This window comes from Alosa sapidissima, chromosome 8 (assembly GCF_018492685.1).
Source record: "Alosa sapidissima isolate fAloSap1 chromosome 8, fAloSap1.pri, whole genome shotgun sequence".
NCBI classification, from domain to species: Eukaryota; Metazoa; Chordata; class Actinopteri; order Clupeiformes; family Clupeidae; genus Alosa; species Alosa sapidissima.
In genome coordinates, this window is record NC_055964.1 from 33,783,069 (window position 1) to 33,805,181 (window position 22,113).

Sequence of the window (22,113 nt, forward strand, 5' to 3'; positions counted from 1 at the left end):
GTATACAGCCCTGCCCTGAATACATCTCTTAACGTGCGCTCTAAAACATTTGGTTTAAATGGAGATGTAGATCACGGGTGCATTAATAAATCTACATTGCGGCGAGTTGACACAAATTATTCACTTTGACGAATTTCTGTAGTTTCAGTCCTAGTTACTTTACTTTGAGCCATGCTCTTCCTTACTTGAATCACCTTTGAAAATAGAGGATTGAAGTAGCCTATATGGGTGTTTGGGAATGAACGTTGACTCAGATGCTTTTTGAGACTTTGAGCTAAATGTCCCAGCCAGGTGTTTAGGATGCATCATAGACAGGTTATCTTTCAGGTAGCCTATATATTTTCCATTAGAAAACCATCACGTAGCGAATGTGTTGTGGCTAACTTGCTTAGCTCCTAGTAGCCTAGGTTATGGTCATAAGCAAATGAGATGACAGTCGAAAGATGCAATTAGTGCTGTTATCAATTTTCTTGGTAGCCTATAACCGCATGGTTTTCTACAAATACATCAATAATCAAATTGGCCTCCATCACTCAACCAATGCTAACGGTAACATTATTGTACCTACTCTAGGCTATTGATATAATTTAAGATTAACGTAGCCTACCTGCAGTAAAAACCAAGCATGTCCGATAAACATTCTCAGATTTATTTCTGCTTCAAGAAGAAATGGGAGTTACATGTCATGCAGAAATCATCCTACCCTTATTAGACGTTCTCTGCGGTTAACTACAGTCTTGTCCTTGTAGGAAGCGTAGTGTCTTTCCAACCCACTTTAGATTAACTTCCAACAAAATTATGTCTCACTGCAACGATGCGCCATCTGGTGGACAAACGACTACATGACGCCAATACTGGAAATGCAGCCAAATTATTGTGATGAATATTTGGTTTTCCTTTAATCCTGCTGAATTTGTAATTATGTATCGCCTGTTGTAATTGCCTGATGTGCGTGCCTGTGTGTGTGTGCGTGTGTATATGTGTGCACCACCATCTACAGGCCAATGAGTGTACAGTTACTAAATCTACACATAACTTAATTTTTTTAGACCCCCCCCCCCCCCCCCCCCCCCCCCCATGGATGAAATTCTACGAAACTTGGCATACCCCCAGAGAATGTCAGGTTAATCATACACATACAATTTGGCAGTTCTGAACATCTTAACTGAAGAGAGGGGCAATTAAAGCAGAATGATATTGCATTTTCATTTTTTACCGGGGGGGTGCAAATCACAAATGAGTGATTATGGGCTAGGTTGATGTGGGCCCTTGAGACCAACATACCATAACAATTTCTTCATCCTCGGTGCCACGGATCAGGTAGTTATTTAGGAAAAACTGCATTTTTGGGGTTTCGGGGGGCCCAGCGCGGGGGGGTGGCGGGGGGGGAGTGGCCCCGGGGACCAAACAAAATGTTTCCGTAAAAGTCTAGTGGGGCTACATACCCACCAAATTTCATGTGCCCCGGTGGTTCGGTGTCCCAGGTATCGTTGACCAAAAATTCAGGAAGTAGATGACGAAAAAAAAAAAAAAAAAACTTTGACAATCCCTATATGACCGCTTCGCTAGCTTTGCTAGCGGCGGTCATAATAATAACTATTATATTGCAGATAAAATGTTCTTCTTGTTTTCCAAAATTCTGTTTAAAAAAAGTTTTGGGAATGACCAATGAACCTGACCTGATTAATTAACGGGGCATAGCTAAACTGTAAAATAAACTTAGTTGATTGATTTTGAGTTAGATTTTTTTACCTTGATTGCTTATTTGACTCTTGAAAAAAAAACAGCAAATTAGATTCCCTTTTCTTTGATTAACACGTCATCTAAAAATGTGGTTGTGAAATAGGCCTGATGGAACATGGAGGGAGGCGGGCGGACTTGGAAAAAAAAAACAGCAAATTTGATTCCCCTTTCTTGGATTTGTTTGTTAATTTCTTTGAGTGCGTAATTATGTTACGTCTGACGCCCTGACGTCAGAGCGGGAAGACGTTGCGCCATTTTGAAAGTGCTGTGGAGTGAGTAGGCTACTCTTGATTGCAGAGTTAGAAAGTTTTGTTATTTCCCCACTGATGAAAAGTGGCGAGTACTATTGAGCGAAATACTAAAGAAAGGTTATTCATTGAGTTGACACGCAGTGCAGTTACTTAGTTTACTAGACTTTTCTTGCGGACATTTTTACTCCACCAAGCTCGGCAGATTGGCACAGCAAGCGCTGAAACTCAAGACTGACATTCCCTCTCAGCATGGCAGGTAATGTTAACGTTAGCCCTGTGTTCCAAGGATCTAGCTAACCTAGCTCGTTAGCATAGCTGCTGCAGAAATACTGTGAATTGACTAATTATCGATGTTGCCGACGTTGCTCATGTAGATCTAGAAAGAAATAGTAACGTTAAAGACAGTGCGACGAGAGGTTTATTGCATACGCGTTCCATTCAATTGGGAATTTAGTTCCACATCTGTAACGTTTGTGCTGTTGCAGAAGCAAGCAAGCTAATGGAGGCTAGCAAGCTATGCTGGCTCCCGACTACCTAGCTAGGAAGAGAGGGAATCTCTTATGTCAGGTCCCGAGATCACATTCATAAAGCAATACCCGCTGCTTTAGTTAGCTTTGTTTAAGCCTGTTTACTACTGCAGCGGAGTTAACAGACATGACATGGACATATCTTAGGTAACAAATTTGTTAGCTAGTTCGCTTACTAGCTGGCTTGCTGATTTCAATTGAGGTTGACTAGCTAGAACGTTAGCTAGGCGGTGGTGCTGTGCTGGGAAGCCTGGTGTGTCAAATCGTCTGATAGCCTGCTAACCAACTTCAATGCTGTTAATTGTTTTGACTACACGTGCTAATACATCTATTAGGTCGCAGACACTTTGTAACATCGCCTGGTAGCAGTAGCGATTAGTTAACTGTATTAGTTCATTCGGTACATTGTAGCGCTAACGTTACTTCGTGAATATCATCAAAGAGGTAACGTTAGCTAATATTGTTACTTTTGTGCATCCGCAGACTGTCAGCCTTAAAGTTGTTATTTTAGTGCATGTAAGGAACCATAAATGTACGGTACAGGCTAGCAGGTTTAGGGAAATGCTCAGACGGGAACTGTTGTGGGTGATGGAATCAGTCTCACATATCTCTGAGTTTGGTGTTCAGGTTTCAAATCTCTAAGCGAACGTTGCTGGCAGTAGCTAGTGGTGTAGCTAATGTCATAATTTGTTGACTAGTTATTAAGAACAAGCAGATTATCAAAATTGTTATTCGTCACATCATTAGACGGCATCATTATCTGTTTCTACTACTGTAACATTTAGACCTGTGGTTCTCCACCTTTTTTGAGCCATGACCCCCAGAATAAGCAGGTTGGTGTTTGCAACCCCTCACTCCACCCCTGCATTTTTCTGCCCACAGAATAATACATTCCATTTTAGCTTTACTACAGTGTTGTTAAATTAGATTAGACAAGATTTAGATTGGTTTCTTGAGTTGGAGACTCAACATCACATAGTCATCAGCATAGGCCAACTATCACAGGTGTAGGACAACATGATCATGCAGTTATATTTGACTGTAAACAACAATGCATAGGGTTCCCACGGATCATGGAATTTTGCAGACATGGAAAGTCAGGGAATGTTCTAATTTTTGGGGCAATGTCATGGAATATCAGGGAATTTTGTTGTAGCAGTTTAACATGTACTTGCCAAAATACATTAATACCAATATTTCCACGCATAACTGGTGTATATCTAGTTATTATCTTTACTGCCTCCTTGAGTATCCCAACTTTGTTTATTCAATGCACATTTCTTTCCTTCTTCCTTTTCTTTTCTCCCTCTTTTTCTCTGATTGCCTACATTCTGTAAAGCGCCATGATACATGTGTAATGTTTTGGCGCTATATAAGCACAATAAATTTAAATTTATTCATCTCCTGCTCTAAAAAAGTAAAATATACTTGAAATCATTGGTTGGTATATTGTACCATTCATTATATAGTAAGTCATGGAATTTCGTGTTTGTTTTTTTTGTGTCAGGGGAAAGTCATGGATTTTTACTTTTGACTTAGAGTGGGAACCCTGAATGCAGCGTTAATAAAACTGCACAGCTGAGTAGCCCTGTATTATTATGACATAACATTATTAGCCCACAAAGACGGCATTATTGCCATAGTATTATAGTACTCACAATTATAATACTCTCTACAGCTTTTCACACTTCTATGTATGTTGTATTGTTCATATCTGTATACTACTCTACATATAAAGTTAAATTGAAAAGTCATGGTTTAATGAAGAATTAAAATGTTATTTTTCATAAAATGTTCTGGTAACCCCTGGTGGAGAGCCTTTGATGTCGAGCTTCTTATGACTCATTTGAGTAACTCACAGACGCTCTGTGAGACACAGGGACCCAGAGATTGGTTGACGTGTGTGTGTGTGTGTGTGTGTGGTAATGCTCTGTGCGACACAGGTACCCAGAGGTTGGTTGACGTGTGTGTGTGGTAATGCTCTGAGACACAGGTACCCTGAGGTTGATTGACGTGTGTGTGTGTGTGTGGTAATGCTCTGTAAGATTTGTGTACCCAGCAGCAGATGGTGTTTGTGTGTGACAACGCTCTGTTAGATGCAGGTTCCCAGCAGCTGATTGTGTGTGTGTGTGTGTGTGTGTGTGTGTGTGTGTGTGTCTCTCATGCAGGTGCTGGTGACGGGGACGATGAGGTCCAGTGGTGCTTCTCTCAGGTCAAGGGGGCGTTTGATGATGACATCGCGGAGGGTAAGTGTTGTCTCTGTGTGCCCATGCCGTTTGCCCTCTATGGGCTGCTGTGGGGATTTGCCCTCAGTGAGGGCGGAGCTCTGGGTAGGTGTGTGTTTATGGGGTATCAGCTGGGGGCAGATTACAGGTCCCTATGAGGAGTCTCAGCATCTCGGCCATGCTGACACCTCAGTACAGGTCAGGATAGATAGATAGAGAGATAGATATTTTATTGATCCCCAAGGGGAAATTCAAGGTCTCTGTAGCATACTGACATCACACACAACATGCACTTACAGCAGAAAAAGTAGGTAAGTATATAAATATAAAGTATAAATATTTTTAAAAAACCTCCACTGCACAATAGAGACCGTAGAAGGTAAAAAAAAAATGCTTAAATACTAAATATACTAAATAAACTAAATCAAATATCCACATAGTGAGCTTAAGGACGATCAAGCATGAGGCGCTTGCAGTGACAGGGCAGGGACTGAGCCTGTGATTCTGTATGCATGGTAAGGTGCTCTATGAGAGTGAGTGTCATGGTGATGGTGCAAATAATTAAGTCCAACAGTGCAAGAATAAAGTGAGACCAGCATAAAATAAATATGGACATATGGACATAGCTACACATGTATAGCTACACAACGGTCACCATGTTATCCTCTGCGGTCACCGTGTTATCCTCTGCGGTCACCATGTTAACCTCTGCGGTCACATTGTTAACCTCCACTGTCAATGGGAGTACGCTCACTGTGTTACAGTATTGGGGATGGCGCTCATCTTTAGATGGACCACAGATGGTACTCTGTTAAGAGAGAGTGTGTGTGTGTGTGTGTGTTTGTGTGTGAGAGAGAGAGAGAGAGGGTGTGTAAGTGTTTGAGAGAGAGAGAGTGTACTTGTTTGAGAGAGAGAAATGTTGTTCTACGATAAGTTATTATGCTGTTTTATTTGCATGCTCTGGCAGCACTGTACCTGCATTCATGCTCATAAAGCAACGATGAATTGAAGAGAGAGAGAGAGAGAGACGTGGATTTGTTCGACAGTGAATACATGCAGTTGGTACTATGAGAGCAGGGGCTCCTCCTTCACCCCACACACACACACACACACACACACACACACACACACACACACACACACACAGAGCCCCTTCTATGTTGTGTCTCTTTCTCATTGGGTGATATAACTGAGCACATTTGCTTGGTGTTGCTGTAGCTGACATCATCTCCACTGTGGAGTTCAGCCACTCAGGAGAGCTGCTGGCCACTGGGGACAAAGGAGGCCGAGTGGTCATCTTCCAGCAGGACCCAGAGGTGAGGGCTTGCATCGCGGTTACACACACACACACACACACATACACACTCACACTCACACACACTATACAATAGCAGGACCCGGAGGTGAGGGCTTGCATCGCGGTTACACACACACACACACTCACACTCACACACACTATACAATAGCAAGACCCCGCATCAGGGCTCGCATCGCACACACACACACATATATGTACACACACACAAACACAATACATCAGAACATTGAGGAAAGCCTTCCATTCCAAACTTGCGTCCAACTGGATACTAAAAGTATTTACACAGTATCAATCTGGGCTACAATTAAATTTCTAAAATTTGGGCTTGACACGCTCTCCTTCTGTAAGGCCCATGCCTTCATTTACCTTTGCTATACAAATAAATATTTACTTACTTACCCACTCACCTCTATCAAATCAACAGCACTGTCAGTGTTGCCTGTGCTGTGTACACCAGACCTATTGACTATATCTCATGGATGGCGCTTCTGCCAGCTCAAATATCCGGTGGAGTGTCAGCTGGGTTGTGAAGCCATCTTATTACATTACATTACATTACATTTGGCTGACGCTTTTTTAACCAAAGCGACTAACAACATGGTAAACAGTAAGTTTTAGAACAATTCTCACAATTTTAGGACAGTTTAAAAAAAACACATTAGAGTACAGTAAGAATAAGTGCGTCGGTGAGTGCTGTATTTTAACAGTTACTTGTCAGTTTAACGGCTGGTGAGTGCTAGGATCAGTAAGACTTGTTGTAAGTGTTGCTATGAGAGTAGATGTACTCATCATCTTATGCCCAACAGGGCAACTCTGTATTCAGCTTCAACACACGCATAGATAATTTTTCACAACTTGACATGCTCATTCACTAGGTGCAACGCCCAACTGGGTTTGTGAAAACAGGGACACTAAAACAATAGCCACTGCAACACCGCTGACGCTACACTGGAAATATATGGAGCTGGCGGAAGAGCCTGATATATAGGCCGCAGACGCTCATCGATAGACCAGAGGTCATCATCAAACGTCTGACCGTCGGCTAGGTCTGCGCTCGCGGAGGGCAGTTCAATGTCTGAGTGTTTTCATTAAGTAAATTGGCTGCCTAGGTAGGACCTCATTGGTGTTCCCCCCCCCCCCCCCCCCCCCCCCCAGAGCAAGAGCCAGCCGCTGTGCCGAGGGCAGTATAACGTCTACAGCACCTTCCAGAGCCACGAGCCCGAGTTCGACTACCTCAAGAGCCTGGAGATCGAGGAGAAGATCAACAAGATCCGCTGGCTGCCCCAGAAGAACGCCGCCCAGTTCCTGCTGTCCACTAATGGTCAGTCCACACACACACACACACACTCACACACAAACACACACACACACATACTCACGCACAAGCACACACACACACACACACACACACACACACACACACACACACACACTCACACACTATCTCAAAGAAACAATGGTAGACAGAGGGCTGCTCAATTCCAAAGGTTATAATCACTATAATTTTGGTCAATCTTTAGATGACTTATTTTACAAGATTACGCAGTGATTTCAGAAGCACAGGGCCAGATGTACTAACGCTTTTGCGCCCACTTCAGGTGTATTTGTTTTGCAACGTGCGTGTAAAATCATTGCGAGGTATGTACAAACAGGCCGCAATGATGTAAAAGTGCAAACTGCCTGTTGCGGGAGCTGAAAATGGCTAATTGTGTTTTCCGTGTCATGCATATGCACTCATGGGAGGATCCAGGGGAAAGTGGGAGTTTAGCGTAAAAACATGGGAGGGGAAGCATAAAGAGTGGTATGTACAAAGACTGCTCCTGAAAGCACACGTCTATTCTGCGCCTAAATACTTCCGCCTTGTAAAAGCAGGTGTTAATCCAAATTGCAGTTCAATGCATCAATAAGAGAACCTTTCAAAGACAACAGAATCGCTATTTAGAGCACCAGTTTTGTAGGTATTTGTACTATCAAACGTGACCTTAACTTTCATTGGCCTTTCGAATGTCTTACTTTCACTTTCATGTCATTCACTTAAACTTTCTTACTTGCTAGATTTGACCAATTTTCCATAGCCTACGTGCACAGGTAGTTTGAGTAAAACTACTGATCTTCATTATCTCCCTGCTTCTTGACATCTTATCATGTTCAGTTGTGGACATGTTCATCAACCATTCAGTTGTGGACGTTCGTAATTGCGTTTATGGGCGGAGAAAGGCAGAGAAAGGCGCAGTTTACTCTAAGGATTGAACGATTGATAAATACAACGGAAAGTTGGGTCTAACAGCGTTCGCAATCTGCGGTTTGTCCATTACTCTGATAACGCTACGTTCGCAAATGTACGTACATCTGGCCCACAGTCCATTTTCTATATTTCAGAATGTAAACAAATTACAAAATGTAATGTAAATATATTAATGCAACAGTTACCTTTTACAGACATTTACATCGATAGTCTGGCGTTATAATTTATTTGCCTTGGGTGTACTGTGGCGTGGGTAAGACTGTTTTTAGTGGCAGGCCAACACGTACTGATGACTTGCGCTAGCCTAGCACCTGCGAACTCTGCAACTAGAAGGACTGGATGAAACGTGTTAAACAGTTTCCACTGATAAATATCACACTTGCTAACTTGGAAATGAGGTCCTATGTCCAAAATCCTGAAACACCCCTTTAAGCAAAGGCAAGACATAATATCAGCATTGTTACGTAAAACAGAATCCGGCAAAATAATCTATTATGCTGCTGATTTCATAGTCCTTGGAACTTATAATTGACATTTGATTTCTGTTAATAGCCCTACTCTTGAGGTCACCTATGTAAGTTTTCACACGTGGTCGCAAGCATATCTTTGCCATTGCACGAGGGGTGTAAAGGATTCATTCATAAGTCTAATTGTGCAATGACTGCAGGGAAGTTGACGAAACCAACGAGCTATGGAGGGAACCATGGCTGTTGTATGAAATATATTGCTCAAAAAAATTAAGGGAACACTTAGGTTTTCCACAAAAAAAAAAAACACATTTTTTGAAACCTTCCACCCTTTTCTCCATTCTCAAACTACATTCACAGAATGTCTGACGGTTCTTGCAAAATAAAACACTCGCCTCAAAAGTTTTACTTGTGCTCAGAACCAAACAGTGTCTGAGTACCGATCCAGTGTATGAGTGAAGTGTTCCCCTAATTTTTTTGAGCAGTACATTTCTGTGCACCTGCCATGGGGCCTCAGAATTTGTGCTCACTGTCTATCAGTGCTGTATATAACATGAAGGAAGAGATGCTCACAGTGCTGTATACAACCTAAAGGAAGACATGCTCACAGTGCTGTATACAACTCCCTGGATTTAAAATAACCCACACAGCAGGAAGGATAGCCTATCTTTCTACATTTTAGTTAATGTGGGCTAGGCTAAGTAGAGATCAGCTACATCGGCTCTCTTTTTATTTATGATTTTACCTGTGGACGAGAAACACACGTTTGGAACGCATAGGCAGTCCTGGTACACGGTAGAACCCAAAATGCTTGGACGAGAAACACACGTTTGGAACGCATAGGCAGTCCTGGTACACGGTAGAACCAAAAAAAAATGCGTGGACGAGAAACCCGTTTGGAACGCGTAGGCAGTCCTGGAACACAGTAGAACCCAAAATGCGTCCACGTGCTGCATCTTAAGTGACTTTTTGGGTTGTAATTATCCGCTCAAGGCAGCTCCTCTGTTTGTCTTCCTTTTTTGTATCAAAACATGTTATTAGCTTAATTTACTGATGAATCAAGAGTGCAGTCTGGGCATACAAAACGTTTAGAGCCCCCACTGCTAGATCAGAGCGAAAAATAGCGTCACACGGTGTAATGTGCATATAACACAGTAGCAGTAGTCGTCCGTTGGGAATTGATCTTGAGCTGTAGGACAGTGTTATGAGGAGTTCAGTGGGGTGAGTACTACTGAGTGCTACAGCTGATATTGATGCTCTTCTCTCTCCCTTTGACTTTGAGCTAGTATTTACTGTACTTTGGTGTGTGTGTGTGTGTGTGTGTGTGTGTGTGTGTGTGTGTGTGTGTGTGTGATCATGTGTGTACTTTGCCCTGCAGATAAAACCATTAAGTTGTGGAAGATCAGTGAGCGAGATAAGAGACCTGAAGGATACAACCTGAAGGAGGACGACGGGCGATACAGAGATCCCAGCTCAGTCACTGCTCTACGGGTGAACACACACACACACACACTACAAACACCAGCACAACCAGTGTAGTAATGTTTGTTTGTTTTATTGTTTAGTCAATGTGAGCTTAAGTTCTAAAAAAGGTTTTTGTGAAGTACGTAAGTACAAGTATAGATACTCTTCCCGTGAGGGAAATTTGGTCTCTGCATTTATCCCATCTGTGAATTAGTGAAACACACACAGCACACAGTGAGGTGAAGCACATACTAACCCGGAGCAGTGAGCTGCCTGCTACAGCGGCGCTCATGGAGCAGTGAGGGGTTAGGTGCCTTGCTCAAGGGCACTTCAGCCGTGGATGTGGGCATGGGAGACTAGTGCTCAACCACTTCCCCAGTAGGCCACGCCTGGCCCAGAAAGTATCCAAACCAAAGCAATTTGTCATGTACAAATAAATTAAGCATATTTTGTTTAATACTGCTTTTGCAATTTCATTGCAACAAATGCTGCAAACCGCACCGCAACTTCCTTGTTTGAAATGCACTTTGTTTTCGAAACATTGCTGGGAAATCGGGCAGCTTAGGAGCCTCCTTTGACCCTCAGAGGAACCCCTCCTCCCTCTGCTCATCCGCTGCCTGGCCGCTCTGTGTGTCCCTCACAGGTACCCGTATTTCAGCCCATGGACCTGATGGTGGAGGCCAGTCCCAGGCGCGTCTTCGCCAACGCACACACCTACCACATCAACTCCATCTCCGTCAACAGCGACAACGAGACCTACCTGTCTGCCGACGACCTGCGCATCAACCTGTGGCACCTCGAGATCACCGATCGCAGCTTCAGTATCCTACCTGTGTGTGTGTGTGTGTGTATGTGTGAGAGAGTGGGTATATCAGACAGATAGGGCCTTAGTCTATGGTGTATGTGAAATAAAACGGAACGAAGTCTGTGTGTTTGAGAGGGATAAAGCTTCTGTTTGTGTGTATGCGGGAGAGTTTGTGTGTGTTACGGTTTCCTGTAATGACTAGAGCATGAAGCATGAGCTGCTTGTCGATAAGAGTCTCTCCTGTGTGTGTGTGTCCTCTGGGAGTACCTGATCCTCTGAAGTAGATTAGCGCTGGGGGGGGGACACGGCTGAGGTGGTCAGATCTCAGAGTTACTGTTAAAGATGTGACCCTGAATCTGACACACACACACCCACACACGCCCTCACCTGGCATGGTGGTCCACCAGAGAGGATCAGGCCTCTGGGTTTGGGCAGCCTCAGGACCAGTCCTGGGCCAGCTCCTGACCGATGACCCAGCAGTGTTATGTGAGCCTTGACCTTTGACCCCTAAGACATTGTGGACATCAAGCCGGCCAACATGGAGGAGCTGACGGAGGTGATCACTGCGGCGGAGTTCCACCCCCACCAGTGCAACACCTTCGTCTACAGCAGCAGCAAAGGCACCATCCGCCTGTGTGACATGCGCGCCTCGGCGCTCTGTGACCAACACTCTAAACGTGAGTAGCGCCCCCTCTAGGCCTGGGTGACTCCTGCTCTGGACTGTACTTAAGTTGGCCATTCTGTAACGTTTTCTATTGTGTATATGTGTGTGTGTGTATGCGCGTGCGTGTGTGTGTGTGTGTGCGTGTATATATGTGTGTGTGTGTGTGTCCGTGCTCTCCCCCTCCCTCTTGCTTGTAGTGTTTGAGGAGCAGGAGGACCCCAGCCGACGGTCGTTCTTCTCGGAGATCATCTCATCCATCTCAGACGTCAAGTTCAGCCACAGCGGCCGCTACATGATGACTCGAGACTATCTGTCCGTCAAGATCTGGGACCTCAACATGGAGAGCCGGCCTGTTGAGACCTACCAGGTGTGTGTGTTATTATATTTATTCTGTGATTTTAGGGTGTGTTGTGGGGTGTTGTGATATTTATTAGAAAATACAGGGTTCCCACGGGTCATGGAATTTCTGGAATATCATGGAATTTTGATAGTCTTTTCCAGACATGGAAAGTCAGGGAATTTTATCATATCTGAGGCAAAGCCATATATCTGAGGAATATCAGGGAATTTTGTTGTGGCAATTTAAAATATACTTGCCAAAACACATAATAGAAATGTATTTCCACACAGAACTGGTGTATATCTGGTTGTTAGCTTTACTGCATGTTTGAGTGGTGATGGGGAGCCCAACTTTGTTATCTTTACTGCATGTTTGAGTGGTGATGGGGAGCCCAACTTTGTTTCTTAAATACCCATTTATTCATATTCCGCTCTAAAAAAAAGATTCTTGAATGCTATGCGGCTGCTCAGAAATCTTCTCATTATAGGTCATGGAAATCCAGATTTTTTTGTCAGGGAAAAGTCATGGAATTTTACATTTGACTTAGAGTGGGAACCCTGAAAATAAGACATGAAGCAAAGGCTTATGTAAAAGGTGGCAATTACTTGTTTTTCTCCTCTAGAGGGAGCCTTTGAGTAGTGAAACACCTGGTACCCCCTCAGCAGTAGCTGTAACAGTTGTGAACTATGTAATGAATAATGGAAAAGTTAATTCATTTTGCGGATTCTATTTAGTTGTAACTGGAAATCCATATGGCCGTCTTGATGAAAAGTAAAAAGATGATCTTTCGTGATCTCACTCATTGTGTGCAGAATAATCTGATTGGTGATCTCACTGTGTATTATGGTGATTATGGTGATTAAAGTGCTATATAAATAAAGATTATTATTATTATATAAGGTCTATCCATGGGTTTTTCAATTACTGATGAACACTTGGATCACTGATGAACACTGTTCAGTTGATATAAACATGTAATGAGATGTGTTGTGTGTATGTCCAGGTTCACGAGTACCTGAGGAGTAAGCTGTGCTCGCTCTATGAGAATGACTGCATCCTAATGAGATGTGTTGTGTGTGTGTGTGTGTCCAGGTGCACGAGTACCTGAGGAGTAAGCTGTGCTCGCTCTATGAGAATGACTGCATTTTCGACAAGTTTGAGTGCTGCTGGAGTGGAGATGACAGGTGAGTCTGGGGTCACGTCACCGCCCAACACAGCACCACAAGCACTGAACTACATTTCCCATCAAACCAAGCAGCACCACAAGGCATTAAACTACATGTCCCATACACCAAGCAGCACCAAAAGCACTAAACTACATTTCCCATCAAACCAAGGAGCACCACAAGGCATTAAAATGCATTTCCCATACACCAAGCAACACCAAAAGCACTAAACTACATTTCCCATCAAACCAAGCAGCACCACAAAGCATTAGGCTTGGGTATCGAATATCGAGTATTGGTTGGAACCGGGACTATCTTTGCGATTTTCCCGGAATCGTTCAAAAGTTTAAATTTCGATTCCTAGTTTCGATTCCCAGTCCGCCGACCAAACGGCTGAACACCAACGAAGAAGGAGCATAGTTCATAGAATTAAAATTCATAGAGAAGGTCAGACTATTTCATTCAGAAAGCAGGGTTTCCGCGGATCCTTAAAAAGTCTTAAATACAACAGAATTTTCAAAAGAGAGGTATTAAATGTGCGTATGGGACCGCCAGCGAGTGCAAGAGAGCGAGTGATGTCTCCATCCAGTTTCGTGTATTTAAAACGCAATTGTATAAGTGACTAGGATATTATAGGCTACGGGAGGAAGTGTAGTGGTTGCAGTTAAGATGTTTTTCACAGGTGTGGTTAAAGGTGTGAAAACGGTAATAATACAGTAGGCCTATGTACAAAATAATATGCCTGACGTTTTCGTGGTGTAGCTGAGGCCTGAGAGATAGACAGGTAGCCTACGTGGAATGAGGAAGCCTACGGTAGAATGAGCGGAGAAAGAGTTGGTAAGCCAGTTAGCGATAGGTTAGCCATACGTTCGAATTTAGGCCGGACATATGGATTTTAAAAGCCCTGTCCGGCTTCCGGTGCAACCTCAAGCCGGACGCTCATTTTTTCTCCTTTTTGGAGTTGCGCTGGGCATCTAAAATCTTTGCTCGGATGCAGCATCGTTTCACAAACTATGGACGCGAAGACTGCTGGTCAAATTATGTGCAGTGCTTCGTAATCAGTAGGAAATACTGTATATGTTGATCTGTTTGCATCTTTCCAGCGTGTGTTGCTGGCCTAGCCTAGGGAAGAAAATATCTCTCAAGTTATAATAGCCTACCTGTAATATCTGCCAGCAGCTTGCTTGCCAGCGTTTCCCAGTAGGCTAGGCCTACTTCGCAAAAGTTGTGAAATATAACCGCATATTTTTTTGAATGTCGGCGACTGGCTACATAAAAAAAACGTGCGTTCATAATACGTGCGTGTTTGAGATGAAACCAGCAGTTTTCAGCAGGATCATGCGAGGAGGACCTGTCTCTTAATTAATTTAAAACAAGTCAATGGTTTTACAGTGTTTCAGTCAAGCTTTGGTTGGTTTAGATACAACTGGTATGCAAATTGTAAAGTAGTGGATTAACTTTAATTTGCTGTGCTGCATATTGGACAATAGATGCACATAGTAAATTATATAAAGTAGGCTTATTAAAATATGTAAATAGCTTAGTCTAACTTTGAAAAAAATATTGAAGGGAATCCAGTCCAGTGCACATGTCTTTGGCAAGTAGCCTAGGCTACTACAGACACGGGTGAAGAACAGTAAGCAAAACCAAATATGTACAGCCAGCTTCAAAAGCAAGCAGCCCAGACCCTAAAATTGGGCATTTATAGCTTTGAAGGTAATTCACACACAATTATTTTTCTTTCGCCAAAATATATTTGGTAACTTCTGTAGACATCCAAAATGGGGTGGGGGTTAAAATTAGTAGAAAAAAAAAACTATTGCATAAACAGTCGTATATCTTTTTGCCATGGTAAAGTCTTAAGTTTCATTTAGATGCAGGGGTGAAAGTAAGCCGGTACTGGCCGGTACAGAGTACCACTAAAATATTTGGAGAGGGTACGCCGTACCGGAAAGAAAACTATACTGTCTCTGAAAAATATAGCACTTTCAGCATGACGACACAACTGCTAATGTCAAATTACCAGAAGCAACACGTTTCCCCCCAAATCCATTTCATATACATCGTTCTGAACTGTATCTGAATTGTGTCTAAACCTCCCGTGCAGCTGGACAGACAACGAGCAAGCTATAGCGGGCATACAGTAGCCTACAGTAATTGCGCCAACGTGCACTGGTATCCAAAGTGTTTTAGCAGACGGACGTTTCTTGGAAAGTCTCCCAAATAAAAAAAAAAACATACAGGCTAAAGAAAAATATGTTGATGTTTCAATAGCCTATTCTGGTTTTATGTGTGCCGTGTTTCGCTGGAGAGACAAGAGTCAGACAAGAGTCAGAGAGCGCGTGTACGGCTTAACCAGATCTTAGCGGACAGAAGTATGTTGCAGTCTCCCAAATAAAAAGGCATGACTCAAAGAAACGTGTTTCATGATATACAGTAGCCTATATAAAAAAAAACGATTGTTAGTTGGAGCAAGCAGAGTAACTAGGCTAAATAAATAAATAAATAAATGCACTATGATACAGTAGACTATAATACAGTAAATAAATAAATAATTAGGCTAAGTGAAATTTTCGGCGCGCGCTATGCGTGCGCATTATAACTCTATCATAGTACCACCAAGAATTAAAACTACTTTCACCCCTGTTTAGATGTCTTGAAAAGGTCTTAAAAGTCTTTTAATTTGCACTTGGAAAATGTGCAGATACCCTGAGAGACCAGCTCGTTTAAAATATCCTAAACTTTTTTTGATCTTGCCTCTTAAAAAAATCGGAATCAAGAATTGTTAGGAACCGGAATCGAAATAAGAAATCGTTAGGAATCGGAATCGTTCAAATTGAAACGATACCCAACCCTACAAGGCATTAAACTACATTTCCCATACACCAAGTAACACCACAAGCACTAAACTGCAGATACCTTGGCCTTGAAAAAAAACTACGGTCATTAAATGGGGAAAATGGCATTCTCCATTGATCCTCATTGCAGTTCACAAGTCTACCAATTACAGAGTCCAGAGACTCTGACGTCTGGCTCTGAGTCCTGCCCAGCACAGGAGACCCCATCCAGTCCGTCCGCCAGTGTGTGTGGTGAACTAGTTTCTCAGCAGAAGCCATGAAACGGTAAAGGTCAACAAATAGATTTAAAGACATCATGTATGAAGGTTTTTTTTCTCATTTTGGCTTTGCATCGGGTTCGCTGTCAGGATTTTCCGATAATGAATCTTGTGATTCATTTTAATTTCTGCGCGTGTAAGCTGTGCTTGAAGTTAGCTGTGACAGACTAGCCTAACCTTACAGGTTTTCATAGTTTTAACCACTAAGCCTGTCTACCTTAGGCCTACTACATTGTTTAGTTTACCTTGTCATTTACGCGTTTGTCCAGCCGTTCACCTCCGTGAACCTTGCGCCCCTTGTCTAAAACATATTTCAGGATGCCATCTCACTATGAGAAAACGTAACGTTATGGTGACTGTGCTAAGAAATCAAAGCTTTGGCATACTTAGTAAATGTCTTGCACATAATACTGAGCTGAATATTTAGTGGACATAGCCTACTGTAGCATTGTGCTGATAGATAAAAAGTTGCCAATTTAAAGGCGCAGTCCGCATTATAACCTTAGCTCCCCACGTAGTGTGTGCGCTTTTAAAACTAGTGTTGTAGCCGGTTAGCCTACACAATCCTGGTGCAGTAGCTTAAAACAGAGCATTTATTTTAGGAGGAGAGGTGTAGGACCTACAGTGTTACTTTGGGAGGAGAGGAATCAATGTAATTTGATTCTCTTTGGAATTGAAATATCAACAACCTTCAAGTTGCAACCTCTTCAATCAGCATCAATATCAGTAGGCCTATCACATGATTCACTATTTTGTACGTAGGCCTAGAGGACTGTTAGGGGGCAGGCTATATACAGTGTTTCCCATACATTGACTAATCTGTGGCGGGGCGCCACAAAATCAAAATCGGCCGCCACAGATTAATATTCTATGTTTAATTTAATTTAATTTAATTTAAATATAAGATCAAATCCTTGCATTGCCATTGAGCTGCGCTTTTTACGCACGCAGCCTTTCCTTGCCCCGCCCCGCTCTCTCTCTCGTAGCCGGCTGCCCCTCCTCTGCATGTGCATTTAACAAAATATTCACGATTGTTGAGGGATTGTTGTTGCCACATAGAAGCATTGCATAGAAGACGTCTGGCTAAATTGCTATTAAATCCGCTTAGCATCGTGACCATGCTGCGCAAATTTGTTCAAAACTGCTGCATTGAAGTTAACTCTGCTAAGGTCTTATCACAACATAGTAGGCTACATTGAAGAGACTAAACTAAGTTAAGTTATGCAATCAAGCAGTATGTCAAAGCTAACGTTAGAATACTGTTTGGATGTCGAATTTAGCATGCTTGGCCTACTTACAGCTGCTTGTCAATTTCGTTGGAAGGGCTTATTTTATTGACTGACGCTGAATGTTTGCAAAATCCCGATGTAAATGGAAAAGTGTTTTCCAAAATTCAAAAGTGCTTGTCCCAAGGAGAAGTAGGAACCTTTATTTTAACTATGTAGAAAACGTTATGGATTGCATCCACACATCAGCAGCCTTTTAACGTTAACTGTGTAATCATGAACGTCTTAAAGTAATAGGCACTCAATTATACCTATACACTACCAAGTCAGCTACCGCCACAAATTGAATCCAATTCTGTGGGAAACACTGATATATTATTATCAAGTAGGCCTATAGTAAATAATGTACTCAATTTTGGTTTAAGTTATAAACAAAACATGTTATAAATGGAAAAAAATCCATGGTTCTGCGTCACTGTTGGCAAAATGATCATGATGGCCTATATATTTCAGCCATATTTGGTTTAATCTTGTGTAGGCCTAGGCTACTTTGCTCTATTATAGTTAGTCTTCTTTATATATGTTAGTCTTCTTTAGGCCTTATAGGCTGTATTGTAATATGCTATAATGTTTGAAATATATGTATCTCAATGTATCAATACTTCCCGTAAAAGTCATCAGATGTCATAATTTAAAGGGTTATTTTTCAAAATGTTCTTCCGGACCCCCCTAGTTTATTTTCTTTAAGGCCCTTTTCTAGTGCCACCCTTGCATAGGATTTGCCCCATGTATTTTATGAATTGTAGTTGATAGGTAAATATATATACGGTAGCTAACACTATAGTACAGTAAAGTACTCGAACCATCGGGGGGGAGGGATGTCACTCCGTATATTGCCGTCGCTTCGTATATTTTCCCCATTTTTTTTTACCTTTGCCAATCACACCCCTGGATGACGTAATCCCATAGGAACTGTTTGATCTGATTGGCTGTTTCACTGTTGCAGTGTGGTGATGACGGGCTCCTACAACAACTTCTTCCGGATGTTTGAGAGGGGCGGTCGACAGGACGTCACGCTGGAGGCGTCGCGGGAGGTCAGCCAGCCTCTGATGGTGCTGAAGCCTCGCCGTGTGTGCGCCGGTGGGAAACGGCGGAAGGACGAAGTGGGCGTCGACAGTCTGGACTTCAGCAGGAAGATCCTGCACACCACATGGCATCCCCATGACAACATCATCGCCGTAGCGACCACTAACAACCTGTACATTTTCCAGGACAAATGTTAACTAGCATTAATAACTACTTCTTTTGATACTAAACCAGTTTTATAAGGACTGCAGTATATTCAGGACCAGGCCAAAGCAAAGGCAAACCAAACACCATTTCCCCCCCAATTAATTTCTACTGTAAGCCACTTCTATGCGTTTTTTAAACACTCCCAACCTCAGAGGCATTCCATTGGTTCATCTGTATGTGCATTTTACTGTTTTTGATGTACATTGTTTTTTTTTAATGTCCTACAGATTTTATTTTATTACTTTATTGTTTTTTTTTTTGTTTTTTTTTGTCCTTATGATAAATTTCTTTCGTCTCTCATTTTGACCGACTCCGCTGACGTCCCCGGAGATGGCTGCCCTGATCGGCAGTGGTGCTCAACCCATCCTGGGGTCCGAGCTCCGAGGACTCGCTGTGTGTGTGTGTGTGTGTGTGTGTGTGTGTGTGTGTGTGTGTGTGTGTGTGGGTGCGTCTCCCAGCCGTCTTCCCCTTGCGAGGCTGTAGAGAGAGGGATCAGCACAGCAGTCTCTATGTGGAGACAGGATATGGACCGGCATGGACAGACCAGCGGAGCCCCAGAGCCCCTGTGTCTGCCCACAGAAGGACCAGCAGACCCCTGTATCTGCCCACACCAGCACAGTTGCAGCAGCCCTTGATGATTGCCCCCACCACACACACACACACACACACACACACACACACACACACACACACACACACACACACACACAAATGGAGGCTTTAGTCATCCTGCACTCTTCTGATGTTTCTCTGTGTTTGTTGCCACACACACACAACACACACACACACAAACAACACACACCTTCTGTATGTTGATCACTGCAGGCATGTTTTACTGTAATTTCTGGAGGTTAAAAGTTAATGGTTTCTCATGATCTTGGGTAACAATGTTAACCTTTTTTGTTTGTTTTGTGTGTATTTTTATATTTGATTTATCTCAATGTGTTTTATTTTTTTATTAGAATTTTTTTTTTTTTTTTTTTTTTGAGAACTGTTTGTATGAGAGGATAATCACTATAGTTAGATTTATTTTTCTACAGAATTAAATGAGGGTGATCTGATCCTGAATTGCAGTTCTGGGGCTGTGACTGTCCAGTGTGCTCCTCCCACACTCTGCTGGTTCTGAGATGGCCAACGGTATCTGTCCTGCATGGTGACGTCCTGCAGTGTGACGTCCTGCAGTGATCTTAAGCACTGTCTGTCGGTCGTGGCTTGGCCCACTATCTGTCCTGCGTAGTGATGTCCTATGTTACCTTCAGCACTGTCTGCTGCTTCTGAGAGGGCCAACCTGTAACTGTCCTGCATGGTGACGTCCTGCGCCATCTTTAGCACTGTCTGCTGGTTGTAAGATGGCTCACTGTAATGTTCCTGCGTCATCTACAGCACTGTATCTGTCTGCTGGTTCCACCTGACTGTCCTGGAGCGAAGTGAGGGGGGGCGGCATCAGAACTGTGGTTGTGGATGAGGATTGGCTCCTTAGGTAGCCTCTGATTGGACCCTGGCCAATCTACAGTCGGCTCTTGTGTGGCTCTGCCGTGTCATTGGCTGGGGCTGCAGGAAGTGCGATCCAAAGACTACTGAGCTGTGTCTGCTGTCTCCACTGCTGTCCTGTGGTGTCGCAGGCAGCTCACCTACCCCCGGCTGCTGGGGCTCCTGCAGGGTAACAAACCCTTTCAGCTTTTTTGCTTGAGCTATATTCAAATCAGCTTTGTGCAAGTGTCTGTGTGTGTGTTAGCGTACATGCATATGTATGTATGCAGGCCCTTCGTAAGTACGTAAGTATGCAGGCCTCTCTTCGGGTAGACCCACTGGCTGTAGAGCACTGGGGTTGGCTGTGTCCTGATGTGTGTGTGTGTGTGTGGTGTGTGTGTGTGTGTGAGAGAGAGAGAGTCTGTCTCATCCCTGGTGCAGACCTGCTGGAGTTTTCCTTCCTCTCGGCAGGATGGAGCTCCATATCCATGACCTTGTCCTTGGGCTTTCCTGTCGCCACTGGCGTAGAGATGTTCCTCTCTTCCCTCTCATCTGCATTATATTATAGAGGAATTCCTATCTGACTGATTCTGTCTGCGGACAGAGATGTTCTTGGACTGACTTCATTTGACTTCCCTGCTACAGAAGTAGAGGTGTTCCTACCCGACTGATTCTCTATGCGGACAGAGATCTTCTTGGACTGATTTCTTTTGACCACAGAAGTAGAGATGTTCCTCTCCGACTGTCTAGCCAGAGCAGAGGCTCTGTGAGCCATCGTCCTGTTTGAGCAAAGACGTTCCTCTCCTGGCAAAGGTGCTACTCTCAAACGTTTCGGATGCGTTTTTGAGACTCGGCTAGCTGCCTTTCCCATGCTGGTTCTGCATTCAGTCCTCTCCCTGCCATTACGCCTGAGCTGGAGGGAACTGGACGTTGGGTTCATCTGAAGGATCCATGCTGAAGGCGTCGCAAACTGCTCTTGCTTGCAGTAGCTCTCCGAGGTGCACTGCCAAGCATGTTGAGGCTTTTTTCTTCTGTATTTAGACTTAATGCACTTACCGTCTGTCCTGCTTGGGAAGACTGTGCTCTTCGTAGACAAGCAAGTGTTGAATGGGGCACCTGATGGCAACTATCTCTATGCAGGGCAGAAAGTGTGAATGTTAAATTCAGTTGAGGTGTGTGTGTGTGTGTCTGTCTCTGTCTGTCTGTGTGTGTGTGTATGTGTGTGTGTCTGTTGGTGTTTGGAGGTGTGTGTGTACAGGTGTGTGTCCTGTGGCTGAAAAGAGGCTGTGTAGGATAGCTGTGTGGTGCTTTGATTTAAGAACAATACTCAAGGCTGGGCGTTTGACCACTGCTCGTACTGGGGGGCTTTATGCAGGGAGAACATGAATTAGTCAGACTTATGTAACAATGAAAAGACTTCAAAACCAAATAAACTTCATCAATCAATCAGCTGTGCAAGTGGTGTGTGTGTGTGTGTGTGTGTCATTGTAGAGTTTTGGAAACTGTGTCAATATCAGCTGCCTGAATCAGAGGGCTACATGTGGATCCCCTGCTCAATGTTCTTGTATAAGTATATATACTTTTTTGATCCTGTGAGGGAAATTTGGTCTCTGCATTTATCCCAATCCATGAATTAGTGAAACACAAACAGCACACAGTGAGGTGAAGCACACACTAATCCCGGCGCAGTGAGCTGCCTGCTACAATGGCGGCGCTCGGGGAGCAGTGAGGGGTTAGGTGCATTGCTCAAGGGTACTTCAGCCGCGGCCCACTGGTCGGGCTCGAACCGGCAAC

At 43.4% G+C, this 22,113-nt stretch overlaps 1 protein-coding gene across 2 annotated transcripts; it reads left to right on the forward strand.

Moving 5' to 3' along the window:
- Window positions 1-1,988: 1,988 nt before the first annotated feature.
- On the forward strand, window positions 1,989-21,765 carry ppp2r2aa (protein phosphatase 2, regulatory subunit B, alpha a). 2 transcript variants are annotated; one of them, XM_042100333.1, is made up of 11 exons: window positions 1,989-2,250; window positions 4,690-4,767; window positions 5,965-6,062; window positions 7,220-7,385; window positions 10,155-10,267; window positions 10,884-11,061; window positions 11,558-11,722; window positions 11,907-12,076; window positions 13,142-13,233; window positions 16,364-16,370; window positions 18,563-18,753. In XM_042100333.1, the coding sequence occupies exons 1-11, from the start codon at window positions 2,244-2,246 to the stop codon at window positions 18,605-18,607; spliced, it is 1,119 nt and encodes a 372-aa protein (XP_041956267.1). In that variant the 5' UTR covers window positions 1,989-2,243; the 3' UTR covers window positions 18,608-18,753. The 2 variants fall into 2 exon arrangements, with proteins under 2 accessions (XP_041956267.1, XP_041956266.1); XM_042100332.1 differs by lacking the exon at window positions 16,364-16,370 and having other exon boundaries at window positions 18,563-21,765.
- The last annotated feature ends 348 nt before the right edge of the window (window positions 21,766-22,113 follow it).